At 55.5% G+C, this 22,818-nt stretch overlaps 7 protein-coding genes across 7 annotated transcripts; 3 read left to right on the top strand and 4 right to left on the bottom strand.

Annotated features, from left to right (window-relative positions):
- Positions 1-417: 417 nt before the first annotated feature.
- On the bottom strand, positions 418-2,140 carry UGT72B1 (UDP-glycosyltransferase 72B1; the record flags this gene model as incomplete). The annotated part of the gene is made up of 7 exons (XM_037324960.1): positions 418-423; positions 494-859; positions 1,067-1,185; positions 1,248-1,362; positions 1,454-1,802; positions 1,860-1,927; positions 2,033-2,140. The coding sequence occupies 7 exons, from the start codon at positions 2,138-2,140 to the stop codon at positions 418-420; spliced, it is 1,131 nt and encodes a 376-aa protein (XP_037177033.1).
- A 2,991-nt stretch (positions 2,141-5,131) lies between these two features.
- Positions 5,132-9,322, top strand: fer6-0 (Multidrug resistance protein fer6; the record flags this gene model as incomplete). Its single annotated transcript, XM_037324961.1, has 3 exons — positions 5,132-5,368; positions 5,421-7,697; positions 7,754-9,322. 3 exons carry the CDS (start codon positions 5,132-5,134, stop codon positions 9,320-9,322), a joined length of 4,083 nt encoding a protein of 1,360 aa, XP_037177107.1.
- Positions 9,323-9,783: 461 nt separating this feature from the next.
- On the top strand, positions 9,784-10,944 carry CGCA056_v009715 (Isoflavone reductase-like protein TP7; the record flags this gene model as incomplete). The annotated part of the gene is made up of 4 exons (XM_037324962.1): positions 9,784-9,870; positions 9,926-10,210; positions 10,282-10,620; positions 10,678-10,944. The coding sequence occupies 4 exons, from the start codon at positions 9,784-9,786 to the stop codon at positions 10,942-10,944; spliced, it is 978 nt and encodes a 325-aa protein (XP_037177028.1).
- A 209-nt stretch (positions 10,945-11,153) lies between these two features.
- Positions 11,154-13,529, bottom strand: CGCA056_v009716 (putative J domain-containing protein; the record flags this gene model as incomplete). Its single annotated transcript, XM_037324963.1, has 1 exon — positions 11,154-13,529. One exon carries the CDS (start codon positions 13,527-13,529, stop codon positions 11,154-11,156), a length of 2,376 nt encoding a protein of 791 aa, XP_037177112.1.
- A 1,013-nt stretch (positions 13,530-14,542) lies between these two features.
- CGCA056_v009717 (Transcription factor BOA15) lies at positions 14,543-16,447 on the top strand (the record flags this gene model as incomplete). Its single annotated transcript, XM_037324964.1, has 4 exons — positions 14,543-15,025; positions 15,077-15,511; positions 15,566-15,712; positions 15,767-16,447. The coding sequence occupies 4 exons, from the start codon at positions 14,543-14,545 to the stop codon at positions 16,445-16,447; spliced, it is 1,746 nt and encodes a 581-aa protein (XP_037177029.1).
- A 111-nt stretch (positions 16,448-16,558) lies between these two features.
- CGCA056_v009718 (uncharacterized protein) lies at positions 16,559-17,926 on the bottom strand (the record flags this gene model as incomplete). The annotated part of the gene is made up of 1 exon (XM_037324965.1): positions 16,559-17,926. One exon carries the CDS (start codon positions 17,924-17,926, stop codon positions 16,559-16,561), a length of 1,368 nt encoding a protein of 455 aa, XP_037176537.1.
- Positions 17,927-18,443: 517 nt separating this feature from the next.
- Positions 18,444-20,855, bottom strand: CGCA056_v009719 (putative WD repeat-containing protein; the record flags this gene model as incomplete). Its single annotated transcript, XM_037324966.1, has 5 exons — positions 18,444-19,074; positions 19,124-20,222; positions 20,280-20,513; positions 20,578-20,680; positions 20,736-20,855. 5 exons carry the CDS (start codon positions 20,853-20,855, stop codon positions 18,444-18,446), a joined length of 2,187 nt encoding a protein of 728 aa, XP_037176543.1.
- Between the last annotated feature and the right edge of the window lie 1,963 nt (positions 20,856-22,818).

A 22,818-nucleotide genomic window follows, 5' to 3' on the forward strand; every position in this document is an offset into this window, starting at 1 on the left:
GTCTTGCATCTGTACTTACTGTGTACACTGTGCAGCGACATGGCAGTCTCTCTTGGCCTGCGAGAAATGACTCAATAACTGAATGGACTTCAGTTCACCATTTCGTTGACCAACCTATTTCTCGGTGTTGAACTAGTTACAATGGTGAGATAGGGTAGACATGTCTCTGGAGTCTTCAAGCACTAATTAAAGTTGCCGCAACCCAAGATTCTCTTAGCTCAGGTCGTAGCTAGTTTGGAGACAATCTCCTTAGCTATATTATCCCTCTCAATCTTCAATTCCTCAGCCAGAGTCTGAGCGTTTGCTCTCCTCTCACTTCCTTCTTAACCCCTCATTTTCTTAACAATATCTCTGAATTCTTCTTCAACGCTCTGGGGAGTTCCAACAATATCGAACCCTCCTCTTCTGGGTTTGCCTTTAGCACTGCCAGTATGGATCTTTGGAAGGTCAGTCTTCAACTTAAAGCTTTTGTCTCACAGTCCAGAATACGTACCTGCATCACTTCAAACGCGACCGGGTTCTTCCTCGTGGAAACAACCGCCGTGTTGATGGCGTTGTCTCCCGGAGCAAGAGGCCAGCCAATGAGCGGGATACCCTGAACGAGGCTTTCCACTGTTGAGTTGAATCCCCCATGTGCAAACAACCACCCAATAGATGGATGTTGAAGAAGTGATTGTTGGTCCATCCATCTGTCACACACATAGCCGACACCACTGTCATTGATTCGGCTGATCTCTGATGGATCAATGGCTTTTCCTGCGAACATTCCCCCAAGAACCAGGACGAAGGGGTACTTGACCTCGATGAGAGCTGAAACCAAGGCTTGGAAATTTGCTTTTTGGTGGAAAATACGAGAGACCTGTGGCAAGCGCCGAAAGTCAGCATGGGTTTCTACCGCTATATAATCCCGAGCGTTGTAGAAGGAAGTTGAAGCTTACCCGAATGAGATCAGAACAACTTCTCCCTTTCCGTGACTGTCGAGAAAGTCACGCAGACTCTCGTCTTTCACCACCAACTCGTTCTTAGACCAACCTCTGGGTGTAACCTGAACACCGACGGGATGTACAGTCGCGTAAGTCTGGCAGGCAGCAATAGTCTCGCCCCCTAAAGCCATGGAAGAAGCACACATCACGCCATCAGTTGCTTTTGCCAGACTAACAGTCTCTCTGAGCATTGATGATACGCCTGCAAGAATGTGTTACTCAGGATGACCGCCACGCAAAGTAGTTCCGAGGTAGGGAGCTTACCTGCTTGCAGCGGAACCTCACCGAATTCACGCTCATAGTCGTACATATCCTGAATTCCAGGAATTGAGATAACTGTACCGTTGAACTCATCAAACCCATTCTTCGCTATGCACACCTAGCCAGCGGTGATTAGTAAGTGTATGTCATACTTGGACAAGTCGGCAGGCGCAGCTGCTTGTGTCATGTGAGAGACATATTTCTCCTACCTTGTCGATGATTCCACTGCGCTCTCTGCCTTTTCGCAATGCCTCATCGGAGACATACTTATCGACAATGTTTTCCCAGTCGCTAAATCCACCTTTACCTGACGGCGCAAGGAACGAATACAGGCGTGCGGCACTACCGGCCCGGTTCATGTATGCCTTGCAGTCAGGTCCAACGATGTTTCTGACCTGTGGTAGAGTATGGAGTGATCCATTCTGGTCCAGCATGAGGGCCGTAGGCTTTGGCCAGGCTTGTGTACCATCACAGGCTTCTTGCAGGGTCTCTATCCAGCAGTTGGATAGTTGAGCAATGCCCTCTGCAATGGTGTTCTTCCCCACATTTTTGGAGATGCTATGTTGGAAGGTCAGCCCGGACGTTTTTGAGAAGCTAAGAAGATTGAACGCTTACTCAGGGTCACCGAAGGTCAAGAGACGGAATCGGTCCTTTGGTAACTCGGGGAATCTACGGGTGTCTACCTCAGGTACTCATGTTTAGTAAGCTCCCATGTTGCCTGAGTTTCAAAGGCACTTTGGAAACTTTGCATACCAGCGAGGCTATGCGTCACATACCTAGTAAGTAACGACCAAAGCTGGGTTTTCCTCAAGCATCTTGATAATCAGGGCGTTGGCACTGGTGATGTGACCCCATACGGGGAACACATACCATGCATGGTGCTGTTGGTATACCATTATGGGAGTTGGTTGAATACGATCCGAGCAGGAACTGATGGCTGATGATGGTGAAGGAACTCGTCGAAGCACGTGTGTGGTGCCTAGCCCCTGCGCTGGGAAAATTCTAGGGTCGTTGGCGATGCCTGCTGCCACAATCATAAAGTCAACTGTGCTTTGAAATGGCGTGTTTCTGACCAATTATTCATCAAATTGATTCCTTTTGCAATACTGTCGCCCATTTTGAAAGTACCTTGCCGCTCCTGGCTGGCAACCGACACTGTGAAAACTTCCGAAATCTCCGATGCACCATCAAAACCTCCGAAATAATTGTGGTTCTGCCAAGCGCACGCGTTTTCCATGTTTTGCGTTTCTCTCACAAACCCACTTGGCTCTCAATATACTTTTCAGGGCTCCAGGTATCCTAGGGTGACCTTCAGCCTGATCGACGAATTCGATGTCGAGGCTGGCGAACAGGTGGGCTACGGGATGATAGTCCCATCCTAGGTTTGAGGCGAGTCAATACCAAATCCGGGAAGTCTGCTTAGGTTTGGCATCCCAGCATTCAGACGAATATTTTTTGCATGCGAAAGACTCGTAATGAGCCTTCTTCAAGGATCATTGCTCGTGAAGGAATGCGTGTCGAAGAATAAGCTTTGAGGCTATAAGACGGCAGTCGGACATATACACGGATAGGGTGGAGGCAATCGAAGTTCAGGCCAGGGATTAATGCTAACCTTACCTTTCTACACCGACTCATGTTCTCTATGGGCGCGCCGCCGGCGATCCGGGAAAAGACGGGATGAGACGGGACAGCATAAGTCCTTAGGAGGGACACCTAGGGTAGGCAATAATCCCATCGCCAACTCTGCAAGCGTAGTCCGGTCTTTAGTATTTGCGCATAGGGGTCATTCTTGGTGAGATACGCACATCATTTGTGTCCACTTGCCGAAATCAACCCGCAAGCTCATAGGTACGGAACCTGAGTTGACAGCTGTATCCATACCCCAACTTTCAAAAACAATGATGGAGGTGAAGCCGCTCCGAGGTGTTGGTGAGATTTCACAAGCGACCGGTGAGTTGACCTCATTTTGACCAGATTCGCAGGAAATCTGGAGAAGTTTCTCATCCACCAACATCTCGTCAAGTTCTACACCAATGTGCAAGTTGCTTGCGTGTATACTCTCTCCAAGACTGCACCTGCATTCGTCGACGGCGATATCAGGGGTCTCATTTTGGCCGCCTTGGGAAAGACAATAGAGCGGCATCCTGTTCTTAGCGTTGCCTTGACAGGTGAAGATAGCCCTCAGCCGTCGTTCAAACGACTCGATCAAATCGATCTTCGAGAGATCGTCCATTTCGTCGAGGCAGATCCTGCTGATCTTACGGCGGTTGACGCCAGAATTCGAGATGAACATCGGAAGCCTTTTCATAGGACTCAAGATCTTCCGCTGTGGCGCTGCGAAGTGATCAGTTCAAAAGACATCACCAGTTTTGCCCTCTCCTTTTCATTCCACCACGTTGTTGGGGATGGGCTGTCGGGGGCAGCATTCCACCGCACGTTCCGTAACACGCTGAGACCTCATAGAGTCAGGGGAAACAAGCCCTAGCGCTTCCTCTAAACCTGAGATCATTCAGGTACCAAAACTTGATTTGGTCCCTCACTTGGAGGAGAGTATGGACCTTCCCCTCACTGCCCTCTTCATGTTGACCAAGGCATTCAAGACATATTTGTATTCGTCTACAGATACTCTGGAATGGTCGGGGCCTCCTATTCAAGATGCACTCCCTCCGGTGAGCAACACTCGAACTTTCTACTTGCCACAAAGCGTGGTAAAAGACTTGCGGAACGGCTGTAGGAAACATCAAGCGACCATGACCGCCCTCGTTACAGTCCTTGTGGCACGAATTCTTGGTGTCTTATACCCAACTCATTCTCGCTTCATCGCTTCAATGCCATTCTCACTGAGGAAACTCTCGAAGCATTCACCGGACGACATGGGTTGCTTTACAGCGTTCGCGGAGCCTTGTTTTTCTGCCGATAAAAGCTTGCCGTGGGGTTATATCTCATGCCGGTCAAGTACCGCACATGCGGGAGTGACTGCCTCGGCAGATGACAACAAGATCTGGAAGGCCGCCAGCGAGTGCAAAGAGTTCATTCACAAAAGGAGCTCCTCGTCAGAGAACCTCTCGGTTGGTCTGACCAAGTTCGTGAGCGACTCCCGGCAGCATTTCTTGGGCATGTTGGGAGGAAGGAGACGGCACGCCTTCAATGTGACGAACATCGGTGTCGTGGACGGTGGGGTGTCATCAGTAGCTGGCCTAGAGGAGCATAAAGCAGCATTTGACCGTGTCGTGTTTTCAGCGGGAGCCTCAACGAGTGGTTCGCCTTGTACAGTTTGTCTTGCTTCTGCTAAAAACGGCTACATGTCTGTTACTTTGAACTGGGAGAAAGGGGTCGTAGAGGACTCGACTGCAGGCGAGCTTTCAGTATCACTGGAAAAAGAGCTGAACAGATTGGCCGAGGCCGAGAGAGATGTGTAGAATAAGTGTTGACGACCATACATGTAAGCTTCATCCGTCGATATTAGTTTGCTCGCTTTCGCTATGATATCTCGCTGCGTTATGCCTTTCTGGACAACTCGATGTATCGGCGATTCGACCGTAATACGATGTCCTCGGTAGAGGCCATCGAAGATTCGAACTTGTGAATGGCGGTGCCGTCGGCACCACGACTCAGGTCACCACGCGCTTCCAGGGATGAAAAGTCGCCTGATGCCGGTTTTGTTACGTGCTCTTGACAGCCACGTAAAGCTTGAAATATGGGTTATCCCAGTCTACTTTTCAGCTAACAGGGGCATTTTCACTTAGACAGGTCCGACCTCCGCTTTCCCCGGTCCGGTAAGGAGGTACTCACTTCCCGCTGTGGAAATCCTAATACCGCTTTTTTTCAACGCCGTCTGCCAATCTAAGGGTCGACTTCAACCCAGCCCACGGCAAGGAAGCAGCAACATGAAGCCAATCACAGATGTTGAGATGTCCGCTGCTGCTTCGGAGAGCAGCCAGTCCAACAACGACGAAGTGGAACCGGTGACCCCTACAGAGCCCGGCCGATGGCGGAGGCGTTTGAATCCGTTGAAGTCCCGCGTGGTACCGCAGATACCCGGCCAACGAGAACAGCCATCACGAGAAGGGTCTGCGGGCCTACTGAGCAAGATAGTATTCAGCTGGCTAACACCTCTTATTCATGTAAGCCTGGCACCAACCAGAATGAGACCGCGTGAGTAACACGATAATTCAGCTTGGCTACCAACGGCCTTTGGAAATAAACGATATTTGGTTGGTAAACCCTGACCGAGCTGTGCCGGGCCTGGAGGAGAAATTTGAGGGCGAGTTCAACCGGCGCGTGGCGAATGGAGCTCCACGTCCTCTTCTCAGCGCACTTTTCACCACATTCAAGCGCAAATTCCTTCTGGGCGGCATCTTGCAACTTATCGCTACTATAGCTCAGGCCGTAACTCCATTCTTCCTGAGGTACATCATCGCGTTTGCTACAGATGCTTTCAACGCTCAACGAGATGGGAAAGAAGGACCCTCCGTTGGTTACGGTATCGGATTGGTCATTGTCATGACGGCATTACAAGGCATCATGGGGGTCTGCACCAACCACTTCCTTTATGCGGGACTCTCAGTCGGCGGGGAGGCCCGCGCCATCCTCATGTCGAGGATCTTCGCCAAGTCACTTCAACTATCGGGTCGGGCCAAAGCCGGAGGCCCAAATTCCGAAGCCACCACAGGCGCAGAAAGCGGAGATGAGAAGAAGAAGCCACAAGAAGACGAGGGATGGAGCAACGGACGAATCATCAACTTGGTCTCAACCGACGCATCCCGGATCGACCAGGCGTCTAGCTTCTTCCATCTCGCCTGGTCGGCGCCGCTGTCCATCATTATCACGATTGTTCTCTTGCTCATCAATCTGGGGTACTCCGCGTTGCCTGGGCTTGGAGTCTTATTCGTCTCCGCGCCCCTGTTCGGCATGGCGACCAAAGTCCTCTTTGCGAGACGCGGCGTCATCAACAAGCTCACGGACAGACGCGTGAGCATCATTTCAGAAGCCTTGCAGTCCATTCGGTTCATCAAGCTCTTCGGGTGGGAGCTGAGCTTCCTGCAACGGGTGGAGAAGGTGCGAAAGGACGAGGTGAAGGCGATCCAGGCTCTCTTAGCTCTCCGCGACGGTGTTCAGTCGATTGGGATGGTGATACCGGTCTTCGCGTCCATGTTGGCTTTCATCACGTACTCGACGACTGGGAACCATCCGCTGACGCCAGCCCCGATATTTTCTTCCCTGGCACTCTTCAACCAAATGCGTTTTCCCTTGAGCATCTTTCCCGTGGCGGTTGGCCAAGTTATTGATGCGCTTGCCTCGGTGATGAGAGTTCAGGAGTTTCTTCTGGCTGAGGAGGCAAGCGAAGACGCAATCCAGGATCACGACAATGACAACGCCATTGTCGTCAGGGACGCAACATTCACCTGGGAACAAACGCGATCCCGGCAGTCAAGTAACGGCCCCGTCATAGATGAGAAGCAGGTCGAAACCCCCAACACATCAATGACCCAAGACACCTTCCAAATACCCGAGCTCAACCTCACCGTCGGCCGCTCGGAATTGGTCGCCGTCATCGGCAACGTGGGCTCAGGCAAAAGCTCTCTCTTGGCTGCCCTCGCAGGTGAGATGCGCAAGACGACAGGCACAGTCATGTTTGGAGCTACCAGGGCGTTTAGCCCCCAGAATGCCTGGATACAGAACGCCACCGTCAGAGAAAACATCATCTTCGGGAGGGATTTCGATCGCGGTCAATACGATAGAGTTACACAAGCTTGCGCGCTGCTCCCGGATTTCCGAATGCTCCCAAACGGTGACGAGACCGAGATCGGTGAGCGAGGAATCACGGTTTCAGGGGGTCAAAAGCAGCGTATCAACATCGCCCGCGCCATATACTTCAACGCAGACATCATCCTCATGGACGATCCTTTATCTGCTGTTGACGCTGAAGTCGGGCGTCATGTTATGGAAGAAGCCATTTGCGGGTTACTCGCAAACAAGTGCCGAATTCTAGCGACGCATTCTTTGCATGTATTGCACAAATGTGACAGAATCATCTGGCTGGACGGAGGGAGAGTAAAAGCCGACGGGACCTATCACGACTTGATGGACCACAATGACGAGTTCGCTCAGCTCATGACCCTTGCCGCTACCACCGATGACAACTCAAAGAACGCCGATGACGAAGACCCTCCTGCCCAGAATGCGGACAAAGAGATTCACATGCAGACGCTGGAGAGAACAGCAACTTCCAAGTCCACTGCTTCTCAGATTGCTCTGATGCAAGCTGAGGAACGGGCCGTAGAGGCCGTTTCTTGGGATGTTTATGTCGAATATCTCAGGGCGGCAGGCTCTCTCATGACCGCCCCTCTGGGCATCTTCTTGCTCACTGTCGCGCAAGTTGCGTATATAGCCACGGGACTGTGGCTGTCATGGTGGACTGCTGGTCAATTCCCTCTCACTCTGAGCGGCTGGGTAAGTTTCTCATACCGCTCCTGATGTTTTGCTATGTATCTGACATGCCTTTACAGCTAGGCATATACGCAGGACTGGGATTTGCCCAAGCGATATCCATCTTCGCTTTCTTCGTATGCGTTTCCATCTTCGGAACCAAGGCAAGCCGGCACATGTTCCAGATGGCAATAAGCCGAGTCTTGCGAGCACCAATGGCCTTCTTCGACACCACCCCTCTCGGAAGGATCACCAACCGCTTCTCTAAGGACGTCGACGTGATGGATAACAAACTGACTGACTCTCTTAGGATGTACCTCATGACCATTGGGAACATCATCGCCGTCTTCGCACTAATCATTGCATACTTCCATATTTTCGTAGCTGCCCTGGTACCCCTGGTTCTCATTTACCTGTTCGCCACTTCATATTACAACTATTCAGCTCGCGAAATCAAGCGACACGAGGCTGTCCAACGGTCCAACGTGTTAGCCAAAGTCAGTGAGGCCATCTACGGCCACTCGACGATTCGCGCGTATGGTGTACAGGGCCACTTTGTCAACACAATCCGGCGGGCTATTGACGATTTCGACGGGGCGTACTTCCTGACCTTTGCCAACCAATGCTGGCTCGGTCTCCGGCTAGATGCAATCGGTCTGATCTTGATCTTCGTCATCGGTCTTCTGATCGTGACATCGCGCTTCAGCGTTCATCCTAGCATCGGCGGTCTAGTTCTATCGTACATGCTTTCGATTATCAATATCTGCAGCTTCGCGGTGCGGCAGATGGCGGAGGTCCAGAACGACATGAACAGCACGGAGAGAGTATACTACTACGGACGCCGTCTTAAGGAAGAACCCCCCGCGCACCTCGGGCAGTTACCAACTGAATGGCCGCATGCCGGAGGAATAGTCTTCAACAACGTCCAACTTCGTTACCGCCCGAGACTCCCACTGGTTCTGAAGGGTGTCAGCATGCAGGTGAAAGGGGGCGAAAGAGTCGGCATCATCGGGCGCACGGGGTCTGGCAAATCAACAATCATTCAAGCGCTGTTCCGGATCGTCAACCTGGCAAGCGGCTCGATTTCGATAGACGGCGTCGACATCAGCCAGATCGGCCTTGCGGATCTTCGAGCCCAGCTTGCCATCATCCCGCAGGACCCGACTCTCTTCCAGGGTACCGTTAGATCCAATCTGGACCCGTTCGACGAACACAGCGACCTGGACCTATGGTCGGCGCTGCGAAAGTCGGGTCTGGTGGACGAGACGAGCGCAAACGACATCACCCTCGACAGCCCTGTCGACGAGGAAGGCCTCAACTTTTCCCTGGGCCAGCGGCAGCTCATGGCTTTGGCCCGGGCGCTCGTGAAGGACTCCAAGATCATCGTGTGCGACGAGGCGACGAGCTCGGTGGACTTTGCCACGGACGAGAAGGTGCAGCAGACCCTGGGCAACCTGAAGGGAAAGACCTTCCTCTGCATCGCGCACCGGTTGAGAACGATTATCGGATATGACAGGATCTGTGTCATGGACCAGGGCCACGTGGCTGAGCTGGACTCTCCCATCAACCTGTACGATCAAGGGGGCATCTTCAGAGACATGTGTGAGAAGAGTGGAATTGGCAGAGGCGACATCCTCAACCGGGGGTAAGGAGGTGGCAATGTCTTTTTACCAAATTCTTTGAATATATTTCTTGATCTGCCAAATAAATGCGAAGTCGTTTCTATGATAAATTACTACAACCTACCTGGCAAACTCATGAGACCTGTGCACAAGTCCGCCATCCAGAACCCCATGAAGTCCGCTGCAACCCCACAAACTCCGCAAACAACTTGCTCATCCCGAGAACAATGCCTTCGATAGCGATCGTATTCGTGTTCAAGCGGAATCATTTGCGGTAGCAATTGAGAGCGCATATGCCGAATCACCAAATCCAAATTATAGATTCACGATTCTTACAAACTTGCCTCAATGGACCGGACGAAGGCCGGACGGGCTGCCCATCAAGAGGCATGGAATCAAGATATAAAACAAATGAACAGCTGTGAAAATACTTATCGATCTCAACTCATAATTACTCTCATACAACGTTGAAAGATACTCTAGACACAATGGCGAAGACTTCAGTTGCAATTGTTGGTGCGACGGGCGAGACCGGGCACTTCATCATCGACGCCCTCCTCGAATCCGATGCCTTCGTAAGTCTTACCCAACTCCTTCGCTTACTATGAAAAGAATACTCACTGTCCTCAGGAAATCACCGCCATTGCTCGTCCCTCCTCAGCGACCAACCAAAAGTACACCAACCTCCGCTCCCGTGGGGTCAAGGTCACCGCCGTAGAACTCACCGGTTCTGAAGATGCACTCGTCGAAACCCTCACCAACATCGACGTCGTCATTTCGACTGTCTCCGTAGCCTCCTTCAAGGACCAGATCCCGCTTGCTAAAGCCGCCAAAAAGGCCGGCGTGAAGCGTTTCGTGCCCAGCGAGTTTGCGATGGTGATCCCGCCCAAGGGTGTCCATGACCTCCAGGATATGGTACGTCAAATTCCCCTTCTTTGAGGCCTGATCGGCGCTATCCCTAGGTCAAAATGCTGAGTTCCTCAAAGAAGACAGATGTCCTCAACGAGATCAAGCGCCTGCATCTCCCGTGGACCGTCATCAACGTAGGCTGGTGGTACGCCGGCTTCCTGCCCCGCCTCGCCTCCGGGCGGACAGACTACATACGTCCCGCGGCCCTGTTCCCCGAGCAGAATTTCGTCCCGGGCGATGGGGAAGCCGTCTGCTCCATGATCGACTCGCGCGACGTCGGCCGTTACGTGGCGCGCATCATCCAGGACCCCAGAACATTGAACAAGCAGGTCTTGGCAAGCAACTTCGCGCCAAAGCTGAACAAGCTGTACAGCTTGATGGAAGAGATTTCGGGCGAGAAGATTGAAAAGACCTATGTGAGTCAAGGCCTTTTTCCAATGTGCGCATACATCATGACTGATGAGTTCTCACAGCTATCCGCGAACGATATTGAAAGCCATATTCAGCAGAGCAGAAAGAAGATTGCGGCCGGCCAGACGGATTACATCACGCAGGTGGGATTGATGATGTCTCAGTATCAATACTCTGCCGGGGTACGGCATGACAACACCCCCGAGTATGCCGAGTACTTGGGATACCAGCTCACGACGGATTTGTATCCGGATTTCAAGCAGATCACGTACCGGGAGTTCTTCCAGGAGGTCCTCGACGGCAAGGCACGAGCAGCCTACAGCGAGTGAGCTCAAGGAGACAGGTAGCATGTAGTTATCTCCATATTGCAATCAAAGGGATTTGCAAGCCGTTCTGGCTTAAGCTATCTGCATACTCTTCTGTCCAGCCAAGGCTGAAACGGGATATCCTTAATCCAATAACACCAGCTCATGCCCCCATAGCGTCGTCCCATCATACCTTCATATCCATCATATCGACATCTCGTCATAATAGCAATTCATGTTGCGCTCCTCTTGGGAGGAGGGAGAACCAGTTCATCCCGCCCCATAACCTCGATCGTCCGCTCCTTCCCCTTCCAAAGATACCTCACGTGAAGCGCCTTTCGCCTCAGCGGTGCCGGGTCCCAGAACCCCAACATCGACCCTTTCCTCACGCCAGCCGGGATCTTCAGCTTGCCGTCCTCAACCAACGCCGCGACCGCCAACGTCACGTCCGCAACCTCCTCGAGTGCCCAGTCCGCGCCTTCTTTGACTCCAAACTTGGCGCTCAGGATCACAAGCCCGCGTCGCTTCCGCTCGGCGTGCTGCCTGGCCTCCACGGGCCCCACAAGCAACGCCGCAATGTCGTCCGCCGCGGCGCGCTTGCGGTTGATGTACGCCTGCAGATCGATCTCCATCGGCGGCGCGCGCTTGCGCTTGGCGAGGAAATGTCTGGCCGCGAACGCGACGAGGGGCACGGCGCTGGCGTAGAAGAAGACGGCAGAGCTGTACTCTGCGCGCGGCGAGAGGAGGAGCGGGATGCTCAGCCGCTGGCTGAGGCGCGACCAGTACAGCGACAGGTGCAGGCTGTGCAGGCTGACGCCGAACTCGAGGCCGAGTTTGGAGAAGCGGCCGACGTTCCAGAGGTTGCGAACGGCGAGGTAGCGGTCCAGGAGCGTGTTGGAGCAGAGTTCTACCTCGAGCCGCGTCGGCTTCGAGCCGGGGAGGGGCAGGTCGCGGCCGTAGCGGAGATACGCCGCCGCGGCGGTAGCCGTGAGAGATGTTGAGACGGTCCAGGAGGCGTCGTTGTTGGTGCTGTTGTTTTCGTAGTCCAGCCCGCGGATGCCGCACTCGCCCCTCGGGGAATCTTCGTGGCCTGCCGAGGGCACCCGCTCGGGGGAGGTCGTGTATCCCACCTCGAAGCTTGCGGAGGTCTTCATGGGGAACTCGGTCAGCAGCTGGGTCTTGCTGACCTGCGAGAAGTCGGCGAGGAACTTGATCGTCTCGCCCGGCCACATGCTCCAGTCGCCGCTGTCGGCGAAGGCGTAGGCCGTTCCGGCGCCGAGCCAGCGGTGCACGCCGACCGCGATGCGCGGCGGCTCGCGGTACCACGGCCTCCCCGAGCGCAGGCTGCCTTCGAGAACGACTGGGTTTGTGCTGTTCGGGAGATGGATGGGGTGGGATACCCGCGCTGTTAGTGATGATTCTGGGAGAGCCTCACTCTCCACTTCGACTGTCGTCTTTGCTATATGGTCTTCATCCGTTCGGTGGATGATATCCTGGTGGAACTTGAAGCTAATCATGGGACACGGTCGCTGTTCTGCTAGTTGGATGATACGCTTCCGAGGGATCGTCAATGGCAGCAGAGGCTGGTAACGATCTGCCAACAACGGTAGCGGAACTCGATAAATCTCTTCGACGATGCCATACACAGACCCCGTCAGAGTCAGCTGCGGCGGAGGCAGATACACCATCGACTCCCTCGCCTGCTCAACCCCCTTCTCCTTGTTCACTGCGATGGACGGCACTCGTTTCGACACGATCGATCCATACCGACCAAAATTAAACGTCGATCCATCCAGCAGACGCCCCCAGGCCGGCAACCCTACGGTGACGGCGTGGCTCAACGTAAAGTCCAACGGCGTCAGCGCAGAACTCTGCCTCACGGCCTTGGACACGTCGAATCGGATCCCCAGGTCCGACGACGTCTGGACCACGTCCGCCGCCCTCTGCCGCAGCTGCTCCTTCAGCGACAGGTCGTACGCGTACCGATAGTCCTCGTCGACGGGGAACTCGGGCACGTCGTGCGTCAGATCGCGCAGCTGGCTCGCGTCGTAGAGCGCCCGCCGGTGCGGGTCGATCAGCGTCTCGAAGCCACGTTGCACCTGGCTGAACCACGGCTGCGCGATCGCGTGCAGGTTCTCCGGCAGCCCGTCCTTGTGCAGATACAGCAGCAGGCGGTGGTAGGCCTTGCGCACCTGGTCCGGGGTGAGCGTCGGGTCCTTGGGCAGACACAGCAGGTCGTAGTAGTCGCCCTCGACGCCGTCGGCCTCCTGCTGCAGGGCGGCCAGGTCGCCGACGGTGACGGTGCTGTCGTCGCCGCCGCCAACATCGTCCATCATCTCGGAGGCGAGGGTCATGCGCTCGAGGTAGGAGGAGGCATCGTCGTCGCCGAACTCGTACTCGCGGCGGGTGGCGGCGAACTGCTCGTTGAGCGAGAAGCGCGACGCCGTGGAGCGCAGGCTGAGGTTGCTGTGGTTCGCGGGCGGGTGGAGGTAGGTGTAGTCTTCTCCCCAGACGGCGGACGATCGGGCGGAGGAGTTTCGCGAGGGCCCCGCGCCGCCGCGGGTTCGGAGGACCCGGAGGCTGCCGGGGCGGCTGGAGGGGTCAGCCATTTCTTTTTTGCGGTGTTTTTGGCGGAAATGATTGCGGAGGCGGAGAGGGAATTGCGGCGGCGGCGGCGGGGTTGAGCTGAGCGACAACGACAACGACAAAGGAGAGTGACGAGGTGGAAGAGGGGGAATCGAGAGAAAGATGGGCGCAAAGCGGTCGGGGGAGGAGGAGGAGGGCTGGTGATATTACTCACACTTCTCTCGGCCGACCCTCTTGTTTACATTGTCGGGGAACAACAGTTCGTTCGCTCGTGGTCACAACCGTCAAGCTGGGCGGAGATCAGGGGGGCAATTGGTGCTAATCACACGGCGCACAGGGGTCCATCCCGGGAACGGCGCCATGTTCTGCTGTCGTTTCTTGGGTCGCCCAACGTCGGTTTTGGGCGGTTCTTGAGGTTGTTCGTCCGGGTGGTGACAAGGGTATCCCCGAAATCATGCTTTGTTGGAAGCATCTTGTTGATCAGTGTCTGTGTAGATTACCTAATCGGCGCTGAGACGGAAGGCCATCAGGTGCTGTGTTGTCGAGATGCGCTACAATATGTTATTGGTGATCCCCATTGTGACATCTCTCTCGATTGACATGATCTGGTATTTCACTTCGAGTGTTCATGTGGTCAGATATTGTGGCAATGATATGAGCTTTCAATTGCTGTTGTTGTAAGGTAGTGAAGCGGATGTAATGTGACGGCCCCACTGCGCCGGCAAAAGAGCCGGAGGTTGGGTTTACTGCTGCCGTCCGTCTTCAATAGGTAACTTGGTCTTAATGTCATTCTCAGAATAAATTCACAAAATGATTTCATACCTAATGAGATTCAAAAATGCATCACGTAATGAAACTCCGACGTCTACCAAAAGGGAGATAAGCTTAATGAATCTAGGTGAACATCCAGTGCCTAAAGCGTTAGCACCAGTCCCTAAAAGTGTCCGTTCATCAGCCCTACGACCCTCATTCCCATTCCCAAAATCTCCCAATTAGAAGCCCCCACCACCAAGTTCACCATGAACACACTACCAAGATGTCAACTCTCTTCTTGACCCCGCGGGACCGCTACCCATCCGACTCCAAAGCTCCGCAGGCCTGTGGCAGCTGCAAACGACAGAAGCGCAAATGCGACAAGGTGCTGCCGGCCTGCGGGCTGTGCACACGCATGGAGCGCCGCTGCGACTACGTTGAGTCCGCCCAGGCCGCCCCTACCGCAGACGACTTTGCGGCGCTGCAGCATAGACTCGCCGAGCTAGAAGGCCGCATCAACGACAACGGCGGCGGCAACTCGTCCGGTGTTGCTGGTGGAGTGGCCAGCAGCTCCGGGCCAAGTCCCGTGTCGGACCCCTCTGCCTCGGGACCGAGCATCAACAACGACTCGCCGACATACCCTGCCGTTGAGCCGCTTTGGGAGCAACAGACGGCCTCCCAGTTCCCTCCAGATGTCTTCCTCGACATGGCAACATACGAATGGCTAAACCAGCCAGTCCCCAAACCTTTCATCGAAGTTCCTGCCGTGCGTGCTCTTCTCCCTCCCTGTACCCCTATTTCTCTAACACCATCGCAGGAAGTCCTACAACACCTGGGCGACGGCACGTCAGTCCAGTCCTCCATCGCAACATACTTCACCACAGTCCATCCCTGGCTCCCCATCGTCTCCAAGAAGCGCATGAACATGGGCGTCGCCCTCAGCCAAGGCGGGCCCGACCTCGCCATGCTCTTCCTCGCTATGAAGCTCATGACGACGCACCCCGAGCCGGACAGCAACATGCCCGCCGCCCGGATGCCGCTCTACCGCGCGGCCAAGCGCTTCATGTCGCTGCTGGAGAACGGCGGCGCAACCTCGCTCATGGCCCTGCAGTCCATGCTGCTGATCGCCCACTTCGAGTACGCGCACGGGATATACCCCGCCGCGTGGATCACCGCGGGCTCGTGTGTGCGGTACGCCGACTTTCTCGGCCTGCCAACCTTTCAAGAAGGGAATCTGCTCCTCAGCTCACCGGTATGAGTTTTCTTCACTACAAACATGTGTATCCAAGCACTAACGTCAACGTAGACGACCTGGACCGAGCTGGAAGAACGCAAGCGGACGTGGTGGGCGATCCTCATTCTCGACCGTTTCATCTGCATAGGCAATAAGAAGCGCTACCTCTCGCCGGACCCCGCCGAGAACGAGACCCTCCCTGCCGACGACGAGGCTTGGGTAAGACTTCACTTTCCCTTTGACCTGATCCCTACGTACTGACTGCCACCCCAGGACCAAGGCCGCGTCGACCGCGCAGTCCACCACACAATCTCCTCCCCGGCCCCCTCCAGGCCAACATCCCCCTTCCCAACCCTCTGCCGCTGCGCCCTCCTCACCGCCAAAGTCCTTACCCACGTCCGCAGCCGCGAGCCCCCCATCCCCGACGCGGCATCCCTCTCAGAAGCCCTAACCACCGCCCTCGCCTCCCTGCCCTCAGACCTGCCCTACCTCGCGCCCCGCTGCGTCCTCCTCTCGAGCTCCATCCTCCTCTACGACTTCTACTGCTGCCCTGCCACCCCCACCGGCCGCATCCGCACCCCGGACGAGACGACGCAGCAGATCCGCGCCGTCGAGGGCATCCGCCGGCTGAGCGGCGACATCGCCGACCTGGCGCGCGAGCTGCTGCTCCTCGCGGCGTCGATCGAGGACGGGAAGAAGGGTGATGGTACGGACATTGGTGTGATTAGTCCGCTGATCCTGGACGCGCTGTACGGCGCGGCGAATACCCTCGCGTGGCTTGTGCGCGAGGAGGGCTCCGCCGAGTGCGAAGAAGCCGTGGCTGTCATCAAGCAGTGTCTGGTGAAGCTCGGGAGTAGGTGGAAGTTGGCGGGGGAGTATTTGCGCATGTTGGAGGAGCAGGCGTTTGCGTACACGATGCAAGACCAGGGGCATTCGACGATACGTATCAGATGATGAGATAACTGGCTGAGTTTAGGCTTGTTATCTTCAATTAGAATCCTCTACCCTGAATTCATCTACATATATCTTATATAGTAATGCTGTACTGAAGGTTCATATCCGGTCCTAATTCAAGACAGGTTTCCACCGGTTCCTCCTCACAAATCCAACAACCCCTTCATCTTTCAAAACCTCACTTCCCAGCCGTCCCGTTACAACGCTTCTCTCAACTTCAACCCCTCTCACGTAAAAAGGATATCTCAACCTCCCCTCTTCCTCATCCTCCTCGTCATCATGCTTCCTTGCCCACTTGCCCCGTCTCTTCACAAACCCGCTCGCCTCCCGGTCAAGCGACAAGTACCACCTCCGCTGATACACGCTGCCCACGCTGTTCTCAGCCCCCTGATACGCATTCGTCATCCTCACCCCCTCGTCCTCCAGCTCCCTCAACTCCCTCTCGACGCCTGTCAACCCCTCCTCCCCGTCTCCGTCTCCGTCTCCGGCCCCATGGTCCGGCACAACACCGACCCCATCCTCATCCTCATCCTCCCCTTCAGAACTGGTCTCAACCACAACCTTTCCCCTCCCCGGCCCGCCCCTCCGCCGCCGCTTCCTCGCCGGCCGCCCAAGCAAGCCCTCACTCCTCCTCCTCCCCTCAAAATCCTCCCCCTTTGTCAGCCTCAAATTCAACACATATCCCCTCGGAAGCCGCTGCCCATGCAACCTCACAAGAATCTTCCTCCTCCCAAACGACCTCGCCAACTTCTCCTGCTCCGTCATCCCACCACCACCACCACTCTCCTCCCCCTCCCCCTCTTCCTCATCCCCATCCTCCCGCCCAGACTCCGGATCATCCCCCGGCCCCGGCTGCCCCCTTTCCAGCACCTCATACCTCCCACAGTCCCAAACAACCAAACTCCCCGTATGCCAGCTCCCCGTCTCGACCACGTGGTTCCACAGACAATGCACCCGCGTCTCCGTCGCGTTCCTATTCAGCCGCCGCGAGTTCGCGTCCCCCGGCAGCCCGTACATCACCGCCCAGCTCACGCTGCTCGTCTCGTTGATCTGCAGTCGCAGGTCGTAGTGCGTCCCCGCGACCGGGTGGTCGTGCTGATGCACCACGAAATGCGCCCCCTTCGCGGAGCCCGCGTTGCTTTCGTAAAGCGCCCGCTGCGCCGTTGCCGGGGCGAGGTGCGGTGTGCCGGCCGGGTAGGGAGTGAGCACGTGCGCGGCGAGGTGCGTGAAGAAATGCGAGGCCGGGTCCGGATGGGAGGCGGCGCCGGATTCGAGGGCCGCGGAGAGCGACGGGCCAGATGGAGGAGAAGGTGCTTCTGCGGCAGGGCTTCTCCCCTGGTCTGCCTGCTCAGGTTTCGTGTTGGGGGACTGGGTTGGGGGCAACTCCAATGACCACTCTAGATTCTTCTTCTTTATGAATGGATTCGGGATGAGGTCCGGGCTGTGAAGCCTCTTGGCGGGGCTTTTGGCGGTGGCCATGTGTCCATGAGGCTGGAATGACAGAGTTGGTGGCGATGTAAAAGGAAAATCGACCAGGGGCTCAGTCTCATGTTTCAGATGAGATGAGTCTCATTAAATGCTTCACTGAGTGCTCATGAGGATGCATGAGTGTGCACCCACTGTTTAGGCTCTCGCTCATAATTGCAATTGATTGGCTCTAAAGTGAGCTTAGTCACCCATCACATACACTTCATGTACTGAGTAAATATTGGAATTGAAAAGGAAATCTATCGACGCGGCACTTCATTCCCTCAGACGAGAAACCTGGTGCTTCCGTCCTTGTTATACCCTAGCAACGCCATGCCATGCAAACAAATCCGTTCGCGAGTGTTAATTTCGCAATGCCCGTTACTTCTGCCTCAACCGAGGCCTTCTTTGCTCCTCATCAAAGCTGGCATTGTTCGCCTTAATTCCATGTTCCGCATCCAAGCAACGCTTTTCTCCATGATTCATTGTACATGTCGCGGTCCAGACGCACTGAGTGTGTGAATGCCCATCAAGGCTTCTGCTCCACTAGTGTCGGCGCGATCCGTCTCTTTTTGGGCTGAGTGCCCTCTTCCTTGTCCCCTTCACTGGCTTCTCGCTTTGTCCCACTCGCAGGTGTCGCGCTGGACGCTGTTCCAGCTGGTGCCGAGCTGCTGGCTGGGACAGCAGCATTAGTCCGAGGGGTCTCGGGTGGTGTCGTAATGGGCACGCCAGTGACCTTGGTAGAGTTGGCCACGGCGATGCCTGGAACGCTGCCGACGATGAGGTTCGGGTTAGTCACCACTTGCGATGACTGAGTCGCTACAGATGAAGTAGAGTTCGATCGTGCAGGCGACTGGGGCCTCTGGCTGACGAAGCCGGCCGGAGGCGGCGACGGAGCAGTGAAGGAACTCGTTGAGTTCCGATGATGATGGCCCGATCCATTGCGATAGGGGGAGGGCGGGGCGAACACTGACGACGGGGTCGGGATGGGGGTGCCCTGGCTGGATGAGGTTGTCGCTGGCGTGGCACCCGGCACAGTAGGGTTTTTGGGTGTCGGCAGATCCCCTTGGTAAGCCTGTCCAAGCTCGCCTGGCGCGAATGAGAGCGTGGAGCAGAAGCCGTCCGAGGAAGATACCAGAAGCGTCAATCCATCGCTCGACCTAAATAATTGTTAGCATATCATAGTATTAGGTCATCATACAAACTTACCATGCGAGATCAGTAAATGTAGCGCAGTGCAGGTTGCTGACGATGCAGATTGGGGTCTGCTGCTGAGAATCGTACAAGAGCACAGAGTCTTGGGTAGCAACGGCATAGATCATGCGGTATGGCAATGCGAACGCTGCCTTCGGACCGGGGGTGGAAGCACCGGTCTCGGGCTTGCTCGTCGGCGTAGACGAGTCGGGAACTGAAGTCGGGGGCGGAGGTGGTTCCATCACGGAAGTGGCCGCTGCTGGCTTCGAGACTGGCTCTGGGAGCGCCGGAATAGGTTCCTCTGAGGACGACGTATCGATGGTGATGTGTTTGGTAACAGGCGGGGACGTCCGCAGGGTGTAGAACACGGGCGAGCACTTGACCACGACTGAAGGCTTCTTGTGACCAGGCAAGTGGGCAATGGGCGCCTTGTTGATGCCACCTCTAGTATAGATGTACACCGTGTTGGTGACCTCGTATGTCGGCTTCGCATTGCCTTCTGAAGGATGTTGAGTCTGATATTGACCTGCTGGGGTAAGTAGGAGGCTTCCGTCAGGGGTGAAAGTCAGGCGCCGGAAGAATGACGAAAGTGTCTCGTTGGCATATAGCAGCGCGTTCTTCGTGCCCAGAGGGCCAAGGCCACCCGAGGGATGCGGCTTCGTGCTCGGTGAAGGCTCAATTGGCATCACAGCGGGCAGAGGCATAGACGGGGCCGGAGAGGGCGAGCGCCTCGACGAGAAGGACGAGCGTCTGCTATGGCTAATCACGCTCGGCGGGTTCATCGGGAGAGCTATCGAGGTCGGGGTTCCGGGGGCGGAAGGAACGGGTGAGCCCACAGCCGCCTCGACGGAGAGGTAGGATCTACCAAAGTCTGGGGGTGCAGGGCTGCTAGAGGATATGCGCCTGGGCGGCAAATCGCTCTTGTTATGGCTCGCAATCTTGGAAGGCTTGTCGTCGTGAGAACCACTCAGGGTGTGCTGGCCGTCTTTCGTCTTCAGGGAGTAGATGTGAACGGATCGGTCGGACGACTGGGTTGCAATGTACTCGTTGAGAGGATCCCACGCGACGCCCTGGACGTAGTGGCTGTGCTCTGCGATCTGACGAACGAGGGTACCTGCTTGGGTTAGCAACCGTGCGCTTAAGGGTTCTAGTGTGAGAGATTGAGGCATACCGCTAGTGGCATTGTAGATGCGAGCAATGTTGTCCATGCTTCCGATAATGAAGAATTGACTGTCGGGCGACCAGGCGAGGTCGTATATCTCGGATCCGCTAGATCGACACATGTGCTTCGTGCGCCACGTCTCCTTGTCTTCGAGGCCCTCGTTGCCAAAGGCAGGGCCGCTGTGGTCGGATTGGACCCAGAGGATCACATTTCCGTCGTCGCCAGCAGAGGCAAGAATATCACCTGGTGAATGTAAGGTCAGCTATGACCGGCGTGCAGCGCCGCGCCGTGAGTTATCGTATCGTACCTTTGGGGGCCCATCGGACGACATTGACAGCCTGGGTGTGCTTGCTCAGGGTTGACAGGTAGTCGACTTTACGATCCTCTCCATCACTCTCGACCTTCCAGAGCTGTGTGAAGCGTCAGCCTCGGGGGCACGAATGCGGGTATCAAAATCCGACGTACTCTCACGTTGTTGTCTCCTCCGGCCGTGGCTAGCCGGCCCTTCCCTTGCGGCTCAAAATGGGCGGAGTAGACGGGGGCATTCTGGTCATGCCAATTGATGATTAGAGGCGTGCTCTTCATCGTGAATGCGCGTGCGGTCGATTGCTGACAGACATGTGCGGGATCGGGCGAGGCAGGTTGGTGTCTGCGCGGTCGACTCGTACGATGGTATCGCGGCGGCGGGGAGGGCACGTGTGTTGGAGATGGGTTGTTGCCGAAGAGGAAGTTTTGCCGGCAGGAGCTTGGATCGACGATTCGAGTCGGGAAGCTTCGTGCAGCGAGTCTGCAGCGTCCGCGTCGGATGAGGGGTGGGCAGGCGAAGGATGTTCAAGCTTGCTTCCTGAGCATCTGCAGCAGCTTGGGGGGTGGAAGGGGGATCGGGGCTGGCTGGAGCAGCTTCGAGGTGCAGAAGTAGTAGTAGCCGCAGCAGCGGGAGGTTGGTTCGCTTCGTTGGTTGGCCGTGGGGATTGATGGGTTGATGTTGAACGAGACGGCCGGCGTTTATACCACCAAGCGTGTTGAATGGTTGGACGATCGGTGGTTTGGGCAAAGGGAGAGGAAGCAGAAGGGGGGGAAGAGTTGGAAAATGAATTCGAGAGAAAGGGCTAAAGGGAAATTGTCACGAGGGAGACTAATAATGGATGAAAGGTCGTTCCCGCATCGGGTGGAGTTTGATTCTGAGGTGGTTCGCTTTGGTTTGGACGTGGCCGTGGACCGGGAGGTTTGGCAGGAGCTCAGACGACGGTTTAACGCACCTACTGAGCTGAGGCGCGACGGCCAAGGTACCTTGAGGTACGGTAACCCAACCGCCCGCCGCTGCACTGCAGCAATGAATGCAGCGCCCAGCGTCGGCAGCGTCTTAGCTGAGGTGAGGAGCCTGTAGTAGCAGCCAAGGCAGCGGAGCAGGACAGGGAAGGTGCTGGGCATGAAGCCGCAATGAACGCGCCTCTGACCAATCATGGAGCTCGAACGGGGGGAGGGTCAGCCCGCTGTTTTGCTCACCGAGCTTCGTGCCATTGGCTGCAGCCCGACCTCTACCAGCCCGCTAACCTTAATGACTTACCTCTCAGCCCGCTGTTATTTTTTCTTGCCGTCACTAATTACTTACACTACTGGACATTTCCTTCGCAGGTATCCATCCGTTGCAATCCTCAACTCTCAAGTTTTCTATGTCTTGTCATTTGTGGCTGGCGGATGAGATGAGAGCTGCATGCAGCCTTATCACTATCCACTAAAACTGACAGAAGTGCCACTGCATAGGCTACCTTACCTTACTCGATACCTGAGCACCTACCTTGCTAGGTTTTTTCTGTTGCCATCTCGGCGGAATAGAAGCAGGTAAAACACTACCCATCAAACCAAAAACCCCCCCCTCCCAAAATGATTGACGCAACTATCGGCGCGCTTGAGGCAGTGGGCGCAACACGTCGAAACGTATGCACTTTCTACCTGAGAGGACCAGAACAAGAGACGATGAGAGTATCGAGTGGCAGTCACAATAAGGTATCATGGGACGGACGGCCGGGTTCCATGTCATCAGATGGTTTGTCTCTCATCTCTCTCTCCCCCCTTTGTGCTTGCTCTCTGCTGGGCTCGGCGTAACCGTGTTCGGTACAGTTGCCGGTTGTTTCTTGCATTTTGTTTCGGTCTGTTCACTCAAGGGAGATTCCCATCTTTCTTCCATCATTGAGTTTGCTTCTTTACCTCCCATCCACCTTCATTGTAATTCATCGCATCCATCGACAACCCGGTCTGAGAGAGGCAAGGGATGTTCGCGGGCAAAGATGAGCGCCTCAGATTCACCCACGCTGCATCCAACGTCACTTCAGCGTCAGATGTGGTTGCTACAGGGCTGACCGACGACCCCCCCGCTCCCGCGCCAATAAAGGCCCGGCTAATGCAAATTGCTGCACACTGAAATCCACACTTCCGCCCCATTCCTTCCATCTCTGCTCCCCTTGGCCTCTGGAGTATTTACTCTGCCCCTCTCAGGATGAAAGACGCGTTTCAGCGTCGACTGCCAGCAGTGCAAGAGACGCTCTTG

The sequence above is a fragment of the Colletotrichum aenigma genome, assembly GCF_013390185.1.
Source record: "Colletotrichum aenigma strain Cg56 chromosome Unknown KSG_Cg56_contig06, whole genome shotgun sequence".
In the NCBI taxonomy this organism is placed as follows: domain Eukaryota; kingdom Fungi; phylum Ascomycota; class Sordariomycetes; order Glomerellales; family Glomerellaceae; genus Colletotrichum; species Colletotrichum aenigma.